This window comes from Anser brachyrhynchus (genome assembly GCF_964034855.1).
Source record: "Anser brachyrhynchus genome assembly, chromosome: Z".
Classification (NCBI taxonomy): Eukaryota; Metazoa; Chordata; class Aves; order Anseriformes; family Anatidae; genus Anser; species Anser brachyrhynchus.
Window position 1 is genome coordinate 20166092 of NC_137697.1, and position 18428 is coordinate 20184519.

The 18428-nt window shown below is 39.1% G+C and overlaps 1 protein-coding gene across 9 annotated transcripts in view; it reads left to right on the plus strand.

The window, feature by feature from the left end:
• The window catches only part of LHFPL2 (LHFPL tetraspan subfamily member 2), a 140385-nt gene that overhangs the window by 50004 nt on the left and 71953 nt on the right, over positions 1-18428 (plus strand). For 3 of the 9 annotated variants that reach the window (XR_013943349.1, XR_013943350.1, XR_013943351.1), the window contains exon 1: positions 1200-9479. The exons of 4 other annotated variants lie outside the window; for them this stretch is intronic. Coding sequence is in view for 1 of the 5 variants with exons in the window: in XM_080573451.1 (XP_080429577.1) it covers positions 2281-2450 (170 nt within the window). In the remaining 4 variants the exon portion in view is untranslated. Of the gene's footprint in view, positions 1-1199; positions 9480-18428 lie in introns of those variants that run through there. 2 more of the 9 variants (XM_080573451.1, XM_080573453.1) reach the window with 2 other exon arrangements.

An 18428-nucleotide genomic window follows, 5' to 3' on the forward strand; every position in this document is an offset into this window, starting at 1 on the left:
TTTATTAACAGTTTGAGAAGGGAAAGTATATAATTCAGAAATACATGTTGTGTTTTTATTGATTAGTTTTCTAATTAAGTGAGTTGGCTTTACTTCATATGTAGCATGTATATGTATGATAATTGGGTTAATGAATATATTGTATGTATATGAAAACAGGGCTTTTGTGGCTGAGTCTTATTAATACATTCATCTATATTCAGCACAGATAAATGTGTTTCTGTCTTGAACTAAATGATCCTAGCATTAAAAAAGGAGATGGAATGAGCACTGCTCTTGGAACTTCTAAAGGAAACGTACTACCAGATTAATTGGGATAATTGTTACAAAGCAAAACTGGATGCTGATGCGTACTGCTCAGTTTGCAGTTGTTTAGTTTAAACACTGGAATTTTTGCTTCTATAACGTTTCCTCTGCAAGTTTGTGAATCGCTAAGGCAATCCATTGGTCAAGTATGCACTACTGTAATTGTTTAAACTGAGAGCTATAAACCATCCTTCTGGAGTGAAGGGTCTGTTTAAACGAAGTGTTTATTTAAGCTTTGTACAAACAAATACCTAATGAAGAGCTATATATTGTAAAAGAGGAAAACATGTAGTGGGCTGTGGGTCAAGGCACCATCTTTCTTTTCCAGGATGTTTTGTTGTCACATTAATAGTAGATATATATTATTAATTGATTGGAAAGCCAGCTATTTAGTTAAATATTTGACTTGTCTTTTCTCATGGTATGCTTTAGACAGGTGTGTTACAGCATGTCTCTGTGTTACTGTTAGTACTATACAGAACAGCTGAGGGAACTGAATGAGGCAGCGTGTTGTATACCTGGACATGTGGCAAAGCATTGGTGGAAGCATATTGCTTCCAGAGCATTAGTCTGAGGCAGCAAGTTGGCGATGCTCTCTTGCTCTTTAAACTAGTAAGAGGTTGTCAAATCCAATTCCTTCGTCTGCTGTGTTCTGTGGAAAATCATTTCTTTCTGCTAATATACAACTTCATAGGTCAAAAATAATTTGTGCAATTCAAAGCAGTGTGTTTGGGTGCTAATACGGGTATTTACCTTAATCCTCTTGTTTCCTTGATTACTTGATCCTCTTCAGCATTATCTGAGTTCCTGCTTACCTGAATGATCTTTGCCAGCGTGGATCCACAGTCCTTGACAGCTGTATTTCTGGATGATTCTAAAATGTTATGGTAAGGGTATGATTGATTTCAGCCACGTCTTTCTTGAATGATAAGGTATAGTTACTGCTGTAACTATGGGTTTTGGGTAAGTCTCTTAAACGCTCCAGCACTCTGATGTCTGATAAAGATATATTACTATATTGACAGCAAACAGGTGATGTGGGGTTTTGTACTGCTTAAGTCCCTTCGATGCGTTGAACATGACAAGCTGGAATTGTGCAGTACCCGTGCACAAGTAAAATTACAGGTCGCAAGCTGATCAAACTTTTAAGTATGGATATTTTACTGATGAGTGAGTACTGGTGAAGGGAATGGCTCTGCTATTGTACTTTCTGAGCTACAGGAAGATTTGAAACTCCAATGCATGTGTTAACCTAACTCAACATCTGCAAAGACAGGTAGCATTGATGGAGAATTTAAACAGAATGCATAATTGCCAGAAATTGTGTGTGTTGTATAAACAGGGAAAATAATATTTGACTCTTTCACTCACTTGTTCTTAGCTTTTTATTTTCTTTAAAAACTTCTTTGTCTTTATTTTTTTCTTTCAAGAGAAAAAAAATAAAAGGAGAGAAAGAGAAGCATCTTTTGATGCTTTCCTTATGTGCCTTGAAGGCTAAATAAGTTAGTGTGACAAATATTTAAATCAGTGCATTTATGATAGTATTGTCACTGGCAGTACTGACAGGCTGCTTTAGCTGATTAGTGCATAATGCATATTAGAGGTGTAATGTCTTTTTCATGTGCCGGAGCCAGCGTTCATCTTACTTTCTAGGTAACCTGACATTTCCATTTACTTCAAGGCAGGTACAGAGAATTAAAAAAAAAAAAAAAAAAAAAAAAAAAAAAGCCCTTTTGCTATTCCTGTGCTTTCTGTTTCCTGGCAAGCTGTCAGAACATTTTTTGTCTCCTGTCCCTGACAGGGTGAGCTACCTCGCAGTCTCTTGGAGAATTTCCTAACTACGGGCCTTTTGAGACACGTTAGGGGAGAACTTGGCAGGAAAGAGACAGTTCTGACTGAAATTGAGAGCTAACAGGGGATTTCCATTAGTACAATAGCCTCTCATTATAGCAGAAACTGCCTCAGACCGGAACAATGGAGACACCAGCTTCCTGCGCTTTCCCAGCAGAGTGGCCGAAGGCGATACCCGAGCAGGCCCCCATTTCCCGAATCTGGCCAAAGGGGTTTACTGAGTTATCCAGAAGTGCATTGTTAAACATCTGTTTAAACAGTCTGTTTTATTACCCCTTAAAATGCTTCTCAAGGTAAGCAATAAGGCTACTGGCGTAGGTTATTTTTTTGCTCTACTAACGTTATTTTGTTTTATTTTTGGAAGATGTTTGACCCACTGATTCCCCTTAAGCAACAAATTACTGATTTCATTCTGTCTAGATGGCCAGGAGTAACCCTTACTAAAGTCCAGTTTCCCATCATTTTCCTTCCTCGTTCTCTCCAGGGACCTCAGCATACTGTTTAAGCCTCTGATTAGTTTATCTTGCTTTTTCACTGATTTTAATAGCTTACCGTACTCATGTAAGACCTAGGAGGTTGCTAAGCCAAAGTCAGTATTATCCTTCTTTTGTCTGAATCTTCAGAGAGTCTTTGGGATGTAAGGAGGAGACTCTCTAGAGGACTGGAGAAGAGCAAATGTAGAACTAGACTCCATACCTCTTTTCTTTCTTTTTTTTTTTTTTTAATGTGATTGGCAAAAAGAAGGGAATTGTAAGCCAGTCAGTAAAATCTTTAGAGGAGGGGAAATTATAAGCCAGTGAGCGAAACCTTAATCCCTGCACATTTTTTAACAAGTTATTAAACAGTTGCTTTATAAGCACCTCTGGGAGACTAAAATTTATAAGTAGCCAGCATAGATTTATCAAAAACAAACGGTGTCAGACAATTTTAATTTCCTTCCTTGGCAGTGTAGCTGGCTTTGTAGATTAAAAGTTCAGTAGATGGATGAGATATCTTGACTTTGTTATTTTTTTCGTGCAGTGACTGCATGTGATATTCTTTGTGCTATCTCATACCTAATCCCCAGAAAATGGCTAGGGAACTCCACATGAAGTCACTCTGATGGTTGAGAAAAGGTCTCCAAGTATAGTATTGATGGATTACTGACAGCTAAGAGGGCATTTCAGATAGGTCAGTGTGTTTTCTGTTTGGTGGTCTGTATTTTATTTAGGCACTTGACTAGTAGAATACACAGAATGTATTTGTTGATAACAGCAAGCTAGGATATTGCATTAGCATGGTGAAAATTAAGATAAATTCAGAATGATGATAAAAAATAATTTGCAAGCTGTGATCTCCAAATGAAGTGAATCCAATGATTGCTTATAAGGTGTAGTGAAGGGCAACTCACAAAATAATCTTATTTTCACTAATCCAAAATTCACACGTGGTACTATGCCTCCACTGGAATATTTAATGGTGTTCTTACGTGGAAAAGTGTTGTTTGAAACACTTGTTGTCTTGATAATTTGGAGAGAGAGTCTAAAGGCTATCCAAATGCATTCCAAAATCCAACTGCCATTCCAAAAGGTAAGCACAAGTTGGTATGGTTTGCAGAAGTTTTGAAAGAATAGTTGAAACCTAAAATAGTGCAGCCAAAGAAAACCTGGGGTTTATGATTGAATGACAAATAGCACCCAGGATGTTTGAACAGGGAGTGTCACATGCAAGAAGGGCAGTAGCTGTTTTTCTCAGCACTGATGAGATCTCATACACAGTATTGTATACAGTTTAGGACTACTAGCTTTCTTCTTTTCCTTTTTTCTTTTTAAAGGACACAAACATCTTGAGAGTGTTTTAAGAAAGCAGCTGTAATAAAGTGCTTTGAAAATATGACCTACAAGAAAAATTTGAAGGAAGTGACTTTTTTTCATCTTACTGAAAAAAAAAAAAGGTGGGGTGCAGGTTGTGGGAGACACATCTCATGGGAAGTGAAAGGCTTTGTAGGAGATGATCACTAGTGGGGTCCTCCAAGGGTCCATTTTAGGGCCAGTCCACTTCAGTGCTTTTATAAATGATTTGGATGTAGGACTAGAAGGTGTTTTGAGCAAATTTGCTGACAACACCAAACTTGGAGGAGTTGTGGACTCAGATGAGGGTGGAAAGGCCTTGCAGAGAGATCTGGACAGATTGGAGAGCTGGGCGATCACCAACCGCATGAAGTTTAACAAAAGCAAGTGCCGGGTCCTGCACCTGGGACGGGGCAACCCTGGCTATACGTACAGACTGGGCAACGAGACGCTGGAGAGCAGCCCCACAGAGAGGGATCTGGGGGTTGTGGTTGACAGCAAGTTGAGTATGAGCCAGCAGTGTGCCCTGGCAGCCAGGAGAGCCAACCTTACCCTGGGGTGCATCAAGCACGGCACTGCTAGTCGGTCGAGTGAAGAGATTGTCCCGCTCTACTCTGCGCTGGTGCGGCCTCACCTCGAGTACGGTGTGCAGTTCTGGGCACCACAGTACAAAAAGGACATGAAACTGTTGGAGAGTGTCCAGAGGAGGGCTTCAAAGATGGTGAAGGGCCCAGAGGGGAAGACATATGAGGAATGGCTGAGGTCACTTGGCCTGTTCAGCCTGGAGAAGAGGAGGCTGAGGAGAAACCTCATCGCGGCCTACAGCTTCCTCGTGAGGGGGAGTGAAGGGGCAGGTGCCAACCTATTCTCCGTAATCACCAGTGATAGGACCTGCAGGAATGGTGTCAAGCTGAGGCAGGGAAAGTTTAGGCTAGACATCAGAAAGAGGTTCTTCACCGAGAGGGTGGTTGCACACTGGAACAGGCTCCCCAGGGAAGCAGTCACTGCACCAAGCCTGTCTGAATTTAAGAAGTGTTTGGACTGTGCACTCAGTCACATGGTCTAAACTTTTGGGCAGACCTGTGCGGTGCCAGGAGTTGGACTTGATGATCCTTATGGGTCCCTTCCAACTTGGGATATTCTATGATTCTATTCTATTCTATCAGATACTACTATTTTTTTCTGCTTTCTCTAGTGGGAGATAGTATGACTTGGGATGGGTAATAGAAAGATTAGAACTGTCTAAGGTATACAAATTTCTGTGGCAGCTGATTGATACCCCGCAGTTATGATGTGGTTTAGCTGTACATATTCTCAGTAACTTCTGTGTGTAAGTTATTTGTTGAATAGATGACTTAAAGATATTGTGAAATAGCCTTTGAAATGAGAGATATCCAGAAACAGGTGAGACACTAAATATTTTTGTGGAGGAACTATCCATATTTGCTTGTATCTCACAGTAAGTATTAGATAAGATGATCTTTTGAAGCCTTTTCTAGTTCCATTTGTTTCTACTAGTATAGGTGCAATTTGATTAAAGGAAAAAACAAACAAACAAACTGGCTTCTGAAACAAGATCTAGCCCCAGAGGAATGAGTGTTCATTTGGGAAATACGAAGTCAGAGAGCAGTGAGGTGCTCTATTCAGTGGACTTGCTTTTGACCAGAATTCTAGATGAAACTGAAGTGATGTAGATTTTGACAGAAATGTAATGGTTAACTGAAAGACAATTAACATTTAAGACAAGAAGGGAGCAGAAATTTTGGTCTAAATGATTTCTACCCTAAACTGGGTAAGATCAGCGTACTGCACTGGAACACTCCAGAGATGAGATCCACCTGTCCAATCTTGATTTCTGGAAAAGCATTCTGAAAGTGCACTGGTATTTAACCTCTTTGCAGAAAGCAACCTCAGCCTTTAAATCTGGTTGTACCTAATTTGTTTTCCTGTTTGAGAGCTGGCTGTGGATCATGGCTTGTTTCCCAGCAGTGAATAAAATCACAGATATGAAAGAGGTAAAATCATTTTTCTCATTTGTAATTTTTGTTTCTCACAATACTTACACATAACTGTCCAAATCTGTTGTCTTACATTATATCAGGCTGTTTGCAGAAATGGTAATTAATACTTCTTGTGGAGGGGAAGAGGATTGAATGGGAGGGGAATAACACTCTAATGTCTCTGTACATTTTATGCATTATGCCTTCATTTGGCATTTTTTCTAGTATTTCATGAGAACAGAAGAAAAGCCATATTCTGGTCTGACCAACTGTCCATTTAGCTCAATGTTCTCATGTAAGGCAGCCAATAAAGGTACTTCAGGAGAAAAATGTAAGTGCATTAAGTGTACGTATAGTAGTTCTTTCCCATGGTTGGGTCCCTTAATTAGTGTTTTAGGGACTGCCTTAGCTGAAAGCTGCACACAAGCATGTTTGGTTTAAATAAGCAGTAGAGGGTCTGTCATTTGAGAACTTAGTTCTTTTTTGAGCCCATTTATGCTTTGTGTCTGTCCAGGGTCTTGGTGCAATGATTCGCTAACTTAAGTATTATGGGTTGTGAAGAAAAAACTTTTCCTTGTTTCAGATTTACCACTTCATTGGCTGCCCTCTACTGTGTAGATTGTTTTTTTGTTTTTGTCTTTTAGTGAGAAATGGTTGCTTTTTGACTTCTCCATACATCAGTCATTCTGCCAGCCTCTGTGCTCTTATTCTTGGTGATTTTTCTTCTTTGCTGAAGACTTCAAGTCTGTCTGGCACTGAAAAGTTTGACAGGGCTCCAGTTAGTCTCACAACACTGTGAAAGCACTGCTGGTGGCCAAGGCACTGTATTTTTTTTACTTTTCTACCAGTGAAACTGGGCTAAGATTTCTTCAATTAACCAAGGTTCTGTGAAGTCCTATTAATGCCTATGTGCAATTATTATGAATTACAGATTACACCTATAAATTAAGAAGGAACCAGTGTAATTCTGAAAATGATAACTTCCATGAGTAGAATATTATTTAAGTTCCTCTCTTTGTATGCTGTACACAGTCATTGCGATACACTTGTAATAGCTATATTTGTATGGTTTCTCCTTTTATTTTATACAAAGATTTGAGAACACTGAAGGCAATCTTATTATAGCATCTTACTTTAATAAATACGTTGATAAACAGCTCATGTGTCTGAGAAACAAGATGTTAAGTAAAATTTCAGTTAAATGGGAACAAAATTATTTCAGAATGTAAAAGAACAAACACTTGTTTTTGTTTCCAAAGTAAATCATCCATCTATACCTGGTCATGAATTGGATCTGAATCATGACCCAAATTTGTTGAGCCTGTAAGCAGAATCGTTCCCCAAACCCTGGCAGTCCAATTTTACTTTTTTCTTGCCAGTCAGCCAGCAATATGTGCCTGTCTGCAATTTATCAAACATGGTGTTACTCCCGTTTTGGCTATGCTGTACCCTTTTGGCCTTTCACAGAGGAGTGAGGTTATATGGACCATACAGTAGCGGAAAGGACAGTGTGTGTATAGCTTTGTGGGTTTACAATGTATAGTAGTGCTATGTAGTGTGGAGGATTAGTGAAAAGTGAGTAGAGCTCTGCTAAACATGAAAGTGTTGAATGTGAGGTGGTGGTAGGAAGTCAGCAGTGAGGCTGGTGGGACATGGCCCAAATGAAAATGTCCCAGTCCTGTTCAGTTGTTCATTCCTGTGTTAGGAGGAAACTGTACTCTGTGATATTAAGGAATAACAAGTGTGTTTGGCACATAGCTCTTCCTGCCAATAAGTATCTTTTGTACAGCCTCATTATAAGACACTTCCCTCCATGAGCTGTTAGTTTTCTGGACTGGGGTCTCTAAGTGCTTCTTTCTCTAATTTTTCATTCATATGGTTGATTACAGCCATTGACAGAAAGGCAGACTTGTCAACACTAGCAGAGTACCTTTGTATTTTACAAAAATAGGTGACCAAATGCAGGAGAGACTATAAAATATGCTGCCAGAAGTCTTGATAAACTGCAAAGGACAAATCTGACAAAAATAAGTTTCATTATTAGCAGAGCTTATGGAACTACTTTAATTAGTTTTCCAAAGCTGAGGAATTCTTTACCATATAAGGGTTTATTTTAGATGCAAGCTATCCATTAGCAGCCAAACACACTGTAAATTTTAATTAAAATAATTCAGACTTCACTCCTCCAGAAGTTGGTGAAATATGTCTCTTTGTTTTTGTTTGATTTTTTCCATACATTGTATGGAGAGCATAAGCAGTGAAAAGGATCCATTGGATGGTGTGGTTGTCCTTACTGCCTGCTAGCTTGTGTGGAGAATAAGACACGTGCAGTTTGCAGCTCCACAACAGAAGTTTGCACTAGACCATATCATTCTCTACTAAATGTTATTTGGAGCTGCATGCCATGCAGAATTTAAAAAGTGGACAAGAAAGTCTGCTGGAAAGCAGAATAAAGACCGGGTCAGCAAGTGAAAGGAGGTGGGCCAATACATGGCCTGCTATGAGTAACTGAGCCTAAAATTAAGGGGAAATATTTTATGGGTGTTTCCCCTGCATCTTTTTCAGTGTTGCTTTGAGTTACAGAAGTTGAAAGCAAACCACAAGTTTTGGCAAGCAGGCTAATGCTTTCTAGTGGAGTGGTCATAAATGATGACTTAAAACATGGTTTTCAAAGTAGTACAAGCGATTGCACTTGTGCTATTATCTAGTAACTCACACAGTGTTTAAGTTACGTTGTTACAATTCCTTGGCTCTGTCCTTTGAATTGTTAAATGTCCCTTTTACTTAGAAACCGAGAATTCTGACTGGCAAGGTTTGTAAGCCCAATAGATCAAATTTAGAGTAGCATTAAAACTGTAATTAAACATTTTTAGTCCTTCAAAATTGAATTTTCTGTAGCAGTCAGGAATAGTTTAAAGCTATGCCACTGATACTAGCAGGAGCAATTGAATTCAGCAAGAGCTTATCACTTTTAAAAATTTTACTTTGAATATACAACACTTTTGTTGTTGTTTGTTACTTTTTTTCCTTTCATAGCTAAGTGATTTTTATTATAATTTTATATTTGCTTTGCTGTAAAATATCAGTTGAAGAGCACTGGTTTGGGTGTGGAGGGGTTCTTTGTAGCCTTGTTTCTAGGCATTGTTCCAAAGTACACAGCTAAAGTGCTTTATGGGTCTTGTTTAGGGCAGGGCTTTTAATGCAGAGATCACCACTGAGTCCTTTTGATACAATTTTGCAAATACTTAGTTCTTGATCTTTATTTCAAACTCAACATTACGTTTTAGCGGAGTGTGGCAGTCAAAAACGTGACTGTCCTGTGCTTTAAAGAGGAACAAGGAACTTCTCAATTTTTTTCTGCACGCATGACACTTTGGAGAAGTCTGGCAGCAGGGGGAGAGGAGAGGACAGGAGAATTAGTTGTATTAGAAGGCTCAGGAGGTCATATTGCTGCAAGGAATGTTAAGCAGAGAGCTTCAGCTGGATTATTAGGGTGAGGCTGTACACTGATCTGTTACTCAGTGCCCATGACTGAAGTTTATGATGCATGGTAGATGCCTTTAGGCAGAGAATGAGTAGTCAGCTTTTCATTAATTTGTAACAGAGAGACTGGTGGGAACGTTGTTCCATGCCGTGGAGAGCCTGTAGTGAATTCCTTCAGCGTTAAGAAAGCTAAAAATAATACTCTAGAAAATGTGGGCTTTAGCCAGACCCTTTGTTTTCTGAACATCCATTTGCACAGGGGTTAAAACCTCACTGTGAAAATAAGAAGAGCCAGGAGTACCTTCTCTCATCTCAGTGTAATCTTGAGACCATTAAGCTGTTAGATATATTTTGGAAAAGATTTAAAATCGGTCAGTAATGCTTATATATACAATATGGTTGGAATGATGTGGGGAATTTATCTTTGTGCAATTTACAGATTCTCTAAGAAAACTCATGCTGTTTGTAAGCTCTCTGTATCCTTGTAACTCTTTCTACGCTCCTTTCCTGTGTGTGGATTCAGTGAGGGGCCTGGGGTGGATGATCCAGCTCGTCTGTCTCAATAGATGAGCTGCCGAATCCTGTGGCTTCCAGTAAGCAGAGCTGAGGAAGAACTACACGCTAGATAAAAACCAGTTTTCCTCAGCTACTGTGTGGAGGGGTAAAGTTTCAAGAAATTTTAATTTCCACAGGAAAAGGAACCAAGATAAGAGACCTTGTCACAGCCCTTTGAAAACAGGGGTGGAATGGGTCGTGGAGGAAGATATACCAGTGTGGGGAGAAAACAATGAAGCAACAAACTGCTGAAGGGAGCAGTGGTGATGCTGTAGCTGAAAGTGGCTGGAGGAGGCTGGTGGCAGGGTGAACAGAAAGCTTCTGAAAAGAAGGCACTGAGGGGTGAGCTGGAAATCTTGGTCATGTAGAGATTTCTGATCAGGTCCCCAGGCATTTTGAAGTACGGGGGTGGGGTGGGAAACTGAGGCAGGAAGCTGCCTTTATGGGCCCTTATGGGCTTCAGTATTGGTGTGAAACTAGAACACATTTAAATTATTTTTAAATTCAGCCTTAAAAATGTACATTTGAGGCATTAAAAAGCTTCAGAGAGTGAAGATGTAGAAATGCTGGATGAAGCTGTGTGGTGTGGGTGTGTTTCAGCAGCATCACATTCCTGAGAAGTAAACTATAAATGGCAAGGATGGTGTTCAGGAAGAAACCTGTCCCTGGTGAATGTTTCACACTTCTCAGCTCAGGAGGGATGTCCATGCTGGAGTCTTTTCCTGAAGATAAATGACAGCACTCTCTTCCCCACCTCCCCCCAAAAAAACTCAAACCAAAACAAAAGCAAATACAAAATTATTGGAGTAGTAAGATGCTGTCCTGCTCCCTGTGTGACAGCCAAGTTGTTAGGGTGCTTGGCCATGAAGTGAAAACTAGATGTGTTTCTCACTGCGAGGTGGTTCAGGATGTCACAGCTTTCCTGGCCAGAGAGTTCTTGGCTCTCAAGAAGAGCGTGGAGATTACCACTGCTCTGGAGACTCTTATTGCGGCCTTAAACAGTAGAACAGGACTTCTTGAAGTCACTGCAGTGGTTGGTTGTGATTGGTTTCAGTGGCCATGGTATTGTTCGTGTGTCTGTGAATCTGGGAGGAAAGAAAACGAAAATACTCAGCGTTAGGTTAAACTGCACAACTCATAAAACGAGCTATATGCACACTAGAATGTTCAGCCAGATGGTTTTTTGTGGTGTGCAAGTCTATGAATAAAGGTCCTGTCACTCACTTGGGTGAGGGTCTGGCAAACATAATTCCTTATATATTTTTTTTTTTTAATATGCAGAAATAAGAAAGATGCATTTATCAGAAAAAATCCTTCCATAAAATTCAGACAGGAAACAAATGGAAATCCCATTAGTATTGTGTTGAACCAGGAAAATACTCTTAATTTACAGATATCCTTTTGACTGAATACAGGAATGCATTTCTTTTTGTAAAATGGGGTGGAATAGTTGAATTTTAAAGCTGTTTGGGGCAATGTAAACATCTTACTTATCCCAAATGCTTAAGTGAAGGAAGTGTGCCCTTCATGCTTTCCCTTAGGAGTTAATGCTTTGCATTAAGTGGTAGTAATTTGCACAACCTATAAATAAAATAAGTAATGTAAACTATAAGGGACTAAAGGTATTTTTTCTTTCCTTCTCTTTTAAGGAGTGCCCTTCATCTCTTTGCTTTGCATAGCTGCATTAGGAAAGAGAGCTGTATTCGACTATATTCAAAAGCACTAGAAGGAATTTCTTGTTTTCTCACTCCTGAGCCTTAAATATGTGTTCCTTTAATATTATTATTTATGTTAATGATGACTTTAGAGACATACTCGATCAATTCATAAATAGGGTACTGAAAGTTGCCATGAAAGCTTTTTGTTTTGCTTTGTTTTTGTTCTGTAGGAATATTGAAATGTATTTTGGTCTCATTGTTGGCCTCACAGCTTTCCTGCACAGGTCTCTTTTTTTTTTTTAATGTTTCGTCTTAGAGTATTAAGCACACTTAGCATTCTGTCTTTTATAATGAGCTTTTTAAAAATGTAGACAAAAACATTAAATTTCTTTTATATAAGCATTAACAAAATTGGAAATTAGAGAAAGATGGTTGCTCCTTTATTATCCTCAAGAGTTATTAAAACATTCTTCCACCTCCATTCTTTTTTGCATTTTAGTTTTATTATTAATTTATTTTTTTCACTTCAGATCATCTGTGTTACAAATGGAAAAAAAATATCCCTCTGAAGTTATTGTTTAAAAGAAGTTTTGAACAAGGTTGTTCTTCCACATAGGCAGAAGGATGACAGCTGCATCAGTAACAGTCTAAGATTCCCCAAAATTGCTTTCAAGATGCTCTTTGGCTTCTCTTCTTGTCCTTGCAATGTTGGATCACTGCTCAAACATGAAGACTCAGAGTGCCTTCCAGGTGTTGTTCTGTGGCTTCAGAGGATGTGCTTTATGTTCATCTTCAGGCAGTGCCTATCAGACTTCATTTTTTCACTCTTCAGCTTTTCCTTGTCTTGGCATTCATTTCTTTGAACTATAGCATCATAGAATGGTTTGTTTTGGAAGGGACCTTAAAGACCATCTAATTTCAACCCCCCTGCTGTTTTCAGGGACACCTCCCACCAGATCAGGTTGCTCAAAGCCCTATCCAAGCTGGTCTTGAGCACTTCCAGGGATGGGGAATCCCCAGCTTCTCTGGGCAACCTGTTCCAGTTCCTTCACCACCCTCATAGTAAAAATGTCTTCCTTATATCTAACTTAAACCTACCCTCTTTTAGTTTAAAGCCATTCTCCCTTGTCTATTACTACGCTCCCTGACAAAAAGTCCCTACCCAGCTTTTCTGCAATACTTTTAGGTATTGGAAAGTTATTATAAGGTCTCCCTGGAGCCTTCTCTTCTCTTGTTGAACAGCCCCAACTCCCTTAGCCTGTCTTCATAGGAGAGGTTTTCCAGCCCCTTGATCATCTTTGTGTCCCTTCTCTGGACTCGATCTAATATGTTCACGTCCTCCTTGTGCTGGGGGCCCCAGAGCTGAACGCAGCACTCTAGCGGGGGTCTCACAAGAGCATTGTAGAGGAGAATTTACAAACTTTAAACAAAACTTTGAAATGTTCTCAGTAAACAAGACTTTGCCTTTCAAACAGTAAGAGCCTGGTGGTGAAATCTTTGGTGAAGTCTTTGACTGAAGAAGCCAGACCTGCAGTAGTAGGGTTCTTGAATGTTAATCATTTAATCATTCTGTGGTAGATAGTTAATAGGATTAGATAAGTTAAAGGTTTAAAGGAACTAAAAGCAATTCACTACTAAGAACTTTGGTGCTGCAAAACTATGTTAAACCTAAAAGACATGATTACTAATTTTAATGAAGAACATGCTTTTTGTAGCATAACATTCAACTTTTGTTTTATATGAATGTAAATTTTCCAGAATCTCCATAAAGCTTGTGATTTTGAAGACGCAGAAAGAGAAGGTTTCAGTTTTCCTTGTTTGTCAGCAGCAGCTGCCTCTGAATTTCATTTTTTTTTTTGCTAGCTGATAATTGCAAGCAACACATTTTAACAAGCCAAATGTGATATGCATCTTTATATTACTTGATAGAGACAAAAACAAACAAACAAAAAAACACCAGCTGTGACTAAAGGCTATATGAAGCTAAGTCCCTGGCCTCACAGGTTCTTGATTGTTGATGCATGTAATTTTTAAAATTGTCAAAAAAAGTGGTTGAGGCAACCAACTACCAGTAAAAAGCTTCTTTGATCAGGCTTTTAAAACTGCCTGTAAATATTTGTGGAGTTTGCTTGTAGTGTGATAATGGAAACGTTGTACGTTATTTAAGAAGAAAGTAAGGTTGGTGGTTGGAGAAAATGAAGTAGTGTTCAGCTGATTGATCTTTGATACTAGTAATAATAATAATTAAAAAACGTTTCAGGAGCAAGATGCTTCTAATTGACTTTGCAGGAAGCCATTATGTTAGGCACGAAGCTTTGAGAGCCAAGCTTAATATCAGTATGTGCCACCATCATAAACTGTTTGTCTTTAAGGTTTGCAGCGAGTACTTAGGAATGGGGTGAATAATTTTACTAAGCTTTTAACCTTACAAATAAGCCTGGAAAATGTACGGGGTTTTGATTCTTAGTTATAACAACAACAACAAAACAAGAAGAGCTTGTTGGGAACTAAATGTCGTGAGATCTTGGGATGTCTGCTGTGTAAAGTCTCTGGAGCTGTTTAAGTTACTTACTTCACCAAAATCCAAATGTAGGCTGGGAATGTTCAGAATTACAGATCTGTGTATTGTCTACCCAGAAGCAGGTTTTCCTTCATGTATCAATGTCAAGAGCCAGATGTTTATTTCCTGAGGGGCTGGACTCAGCCACCACTGGTGGAGTTCAGGCTGTTATCCCAAAGAAAGGGAAATTTAGTCTGCAGAAGCCACACGCAGCTCCTGCTCTGCTGGAGCCAGCAGGGCAGGCAAGCAATTTCTGGATGAGGAGTGTGCGTTTCTGAGCCCCTCTGTCTGCCAGAGACTCTTCAGCCATCCCTGCTCTGGCCAGACCACTTGGACTGTTTTCCCAAGTACGATATACCACTGAGGTGTCTTTCTGTGCAGCAGCATCGCTGTGTCTCATCAGTTGGCACTGGTTGCCTTTGATTTGGCTGCTCTGTGGGAAAAGCAGCCACGTCCACATCTAGAACCATGAGAAGGTGCCTAAGGAAGAGGAGTACAGGTGAGGACAAAGTGCTGCATCAAAATCTATATTTTATTTGAATATGCTTGAAAAATCTGTGGAAAAAAGCAAAGAAAACTCAGGGAATGCATTATAAATTAATTGAGTGGACAGTTCTGAATCAATTTGTATCTTACTACGTAGTAGTCAAAATCAGCACATCTTGTTATAGGATGCCATCAGGGTGGGCTCCAAAAGTTCAGTTAAATTTTGTAGCACCTCAAAGGAAGGTACCAGAAACACTGAGGTACTACTACCTATAAAGTAAAGGCAGAGGTCTCCATTCTTTTGTAGGAAATGGCAGGACTCTGGCAGTTTACTCTGAATAAATGTTGTAGATAGATTCCACCATACATCAAAAATATCACTTAGCTTTCCTGGAAAGTAATGGAAAAATTGACTTCAAACCAGTTTATTGACAGTACCACAGGGGCATTGCAGTTGTGATGGCTTCAGCTGTGACTCAGTGAACGATGTTGCTCCAATATGCAATGTTCAGACACTTGGTTATTTAGACCTTTATTTCACTTTGAGTATTAAAACACACGTCTGTTCAGCAAGTTAGGTTCTGGGCAGGGGAGTCTCTGTATTCATGGCTTAGGCAGGATGGCAGGACAGAGTTTAAAATCTGATAGCTTGTTTAGTGTCTAAACCGCTTTTGAACAGCAGTGGCAAAAGGCTAAAATAAGTAGGATCCAAATAACAGATTAGTCTTGGAGTCTCTGCAGCCCTGTCACATGTGATTTAGGGAAAAGACTCACCTTTTCCTGTTATCTAACTCTGTAAAGATAAGGGCCCATTCTTCCAATGGTGTCTTGCCTCTCAGTTTGTAGGGATGTTCACCAATGAGCTTACGTGACGGAGTGTGGGGGTGCTCTGTGGGTCCACACCACAAGCCCTGGTGGCGGTGGCCTGAGGGCTGTTGGCGCCCCTTCTACCAGGTGTTCTGCCGTAGCCGTGTGTTCATTGTGTATACAGTATTAATAAATGCAGAAGAGAAATCGTAGTTCATGCTTCTACTGTTGCATAAGTAAATTGGACAGAAAAAAATAAATAAACGTGTTACGCCTCTTTGAAATGCTTCAAATGGCATGTATAGTAGGTAATACTGTTTTGTTTGTATTGGAAAAGCCAAAATGGTATCTAATTAAGTAAAAGCAAACTGTTTAGATTGCAGGAGTAATAAAAACTTGTTGTAGATATACAGGCTTTTTGAAGTATTTTTAAACTTGAGAACACACTTTATAGAAGTACTGTATCTTGCAATGCGATATGAGAGATTAATTCACAGAACCGCAGACTGGCTGAGGTTGGAAGGGACCTCCGGAGGCCATCTGGTCCAAGCCCTCTGCCGAAGCAGGGACGCCCAGAGTAGGTTGCCTGATGAGAGCAATGTTACAAGTGTCTTGAATACATACCAATAAATTAACAGTAGCTAATACTAGTGTCTGTGGTTCTTTTTTTTTTTGTGCAATTAGATTTTTAGTTAATCATTAGGAATCTTTCATTAGAATACTTACGAGTTTATTCTACCTAAAAACACTGTTAGCATATCAAGTATTTTTAATAAGACTGTAAATTATTCAGAAGAGAAAAGACAGGGATGTTTACCTGAAACACAATTGACTGAACTTTTAAAAGTAGCATTTCCTATGGATGACTTGTTATATGTGGACGCTAGAATGCTGTACGTGTATGCACAATCCTGAATGTGCTTTTTGCTGGCTGAACTTTTTTTCCAGAAAACTGGAAAGAGCTGCAGAAACTTTAGTGTGTATTCTGGGATATTAGTTTCCTTCCAGAGTGTTCAGTGATTGTGAAATATTTATGTTGCCTATGACTTGTGAAGATGCATACCATTTGTTAGTGATAGTGAGAACGGCTCTCCTGCTACTTGCAAGTTGTGTTTCTAATGTCCATCCTTAATGTGTGACTATGTGTAAACCAAGGGCTTTGTAATATGATTATTTTCTGCTGTGCTTCTGGATTATTGCACATAACTTGTTTCTTGCTTACTTCAGATATTTCTGATGATTCTAAGACTGAGATTTGATAAACCCTAAATCACTGAGATAGTTTTTTGCCCTCGATTCAGAATTTGGAAGATGAAGACGAATTTTAGGATCTCAATAGTAGGTGCCCTGGGAATTAAAAGGACATTTTGTAATATGTAAGACTGGATGTTATATAAGACTTTGTATATAGGAATGGCAGTTCTGTCTGCTTTCTGTGGCTAAAAAAATGCACCGTAGAAGTAAAAGAAATGCCTATATTCCATCTTCTCTTTTTTCATTTTCTGTCACTTCTTTTCATGTTTGAGAGCTATTGTTTTCTCTTACTTTGAACAGTTACATGATTGGAATAAACTTCTGATTTCTTACAGAAAAGCTGCAATGTGGCTTTTTTGTTTACTTTAAATAAAATTCACATTTTGCACACTTCTGCCTTTTGTCCTATGTTAATGGAGGACATCTCAAGTTTCAGAAAAAGCGAACGTGCCATTTTGCACAAGCAAGCAATTTAAAAAAGTGGGAGTGGCATTAATCACAAAATTAAATCACAAAATTAGTCCATTCTCAAAAAGCTAAATGCAGAATAACTAGCCTTGCTGGTACTTATTATACTGGCTGGGATAATAAAAGTGGAAGTGTGGATGAGCATTTCTTTGACAAATTTATCAGTAAATGTGGTAGGAAAGGGTGTCCTGTGTTATGTATTTGTCTTTTATTTTAGTTATAAAAAAGAGAATGTGTTCAGCTTTGCACATGAACGCTCCTTTGATCTGATTCCTCCTCTGGTTCTTTGTTGTTGCACGGAGTGTTGATGTGAAGTAAGATTTGGTTCCAAGCTGCTTTCCTCTTGTAAAGTGAAAAGCAGAGTCTCTTCATGTTTCTTGGTTCCCCTTTTGTTTTATTGCCAGCTTAATTTTCTGTTCCGTTGCTTGATGTTCATCCTTACTTTTTTCACAGGAGGCATTAAATAGGTGCTGTGATCTTTTTGAGAAGGCATAAAGCCATTCTGATTGGGATTTCTCTTCTGTCTCAGTATGTTAAAATCAGTTCAGTGGTTGCATGTTACAGTGCTCTTCCTCTGCTCTCCTCCCGCTGGAAATGAGTGGATTAATCTAGTTCCAAATTGCTGCATGGAAACCCTTTGCTCTAAGTCAAAAGAAGTCGGTGCAAGTCTGTGAATCGTTTTATGAAAATACTGGATAGAGTTTCAGGCTTCAAGTCCCTGCTGATGCATTAAATTCTTCTTGGTATTGGCAGGGGAGAAGCAGAGGACCTTTCTTTAGCTGGATAAATAGGAGAAGTGTCAACTCCAGATGCCTTGAGAGACTCCAGGCAAGCTTTTAGTATAATTACAGAAGGACAAAGTGGATGGGACCTGTGGGACTCCTACGTGTACTGAATTTTGTTTAGCCTTTTGGTCACCCTAGCAGGAAAAAACAAACAAAAAAAAACAAAAAAACAGACGTATACATCTTTGAAGCATATAAGTTTATATTTTTGGGGTATAAATATAGGGGTGTAGCATATTCATATGCACACATGTAAGTATTAAAAAAAGTTGTAATTTTTTAGGAAATGCTGTTGGCAGAGGATACTCATACTTAAAAATAAATAAATAAATAAAAGTACATGTCTTCCAGTGCCTAGAACACATGAAAAGAAAGTTGTGAAAACT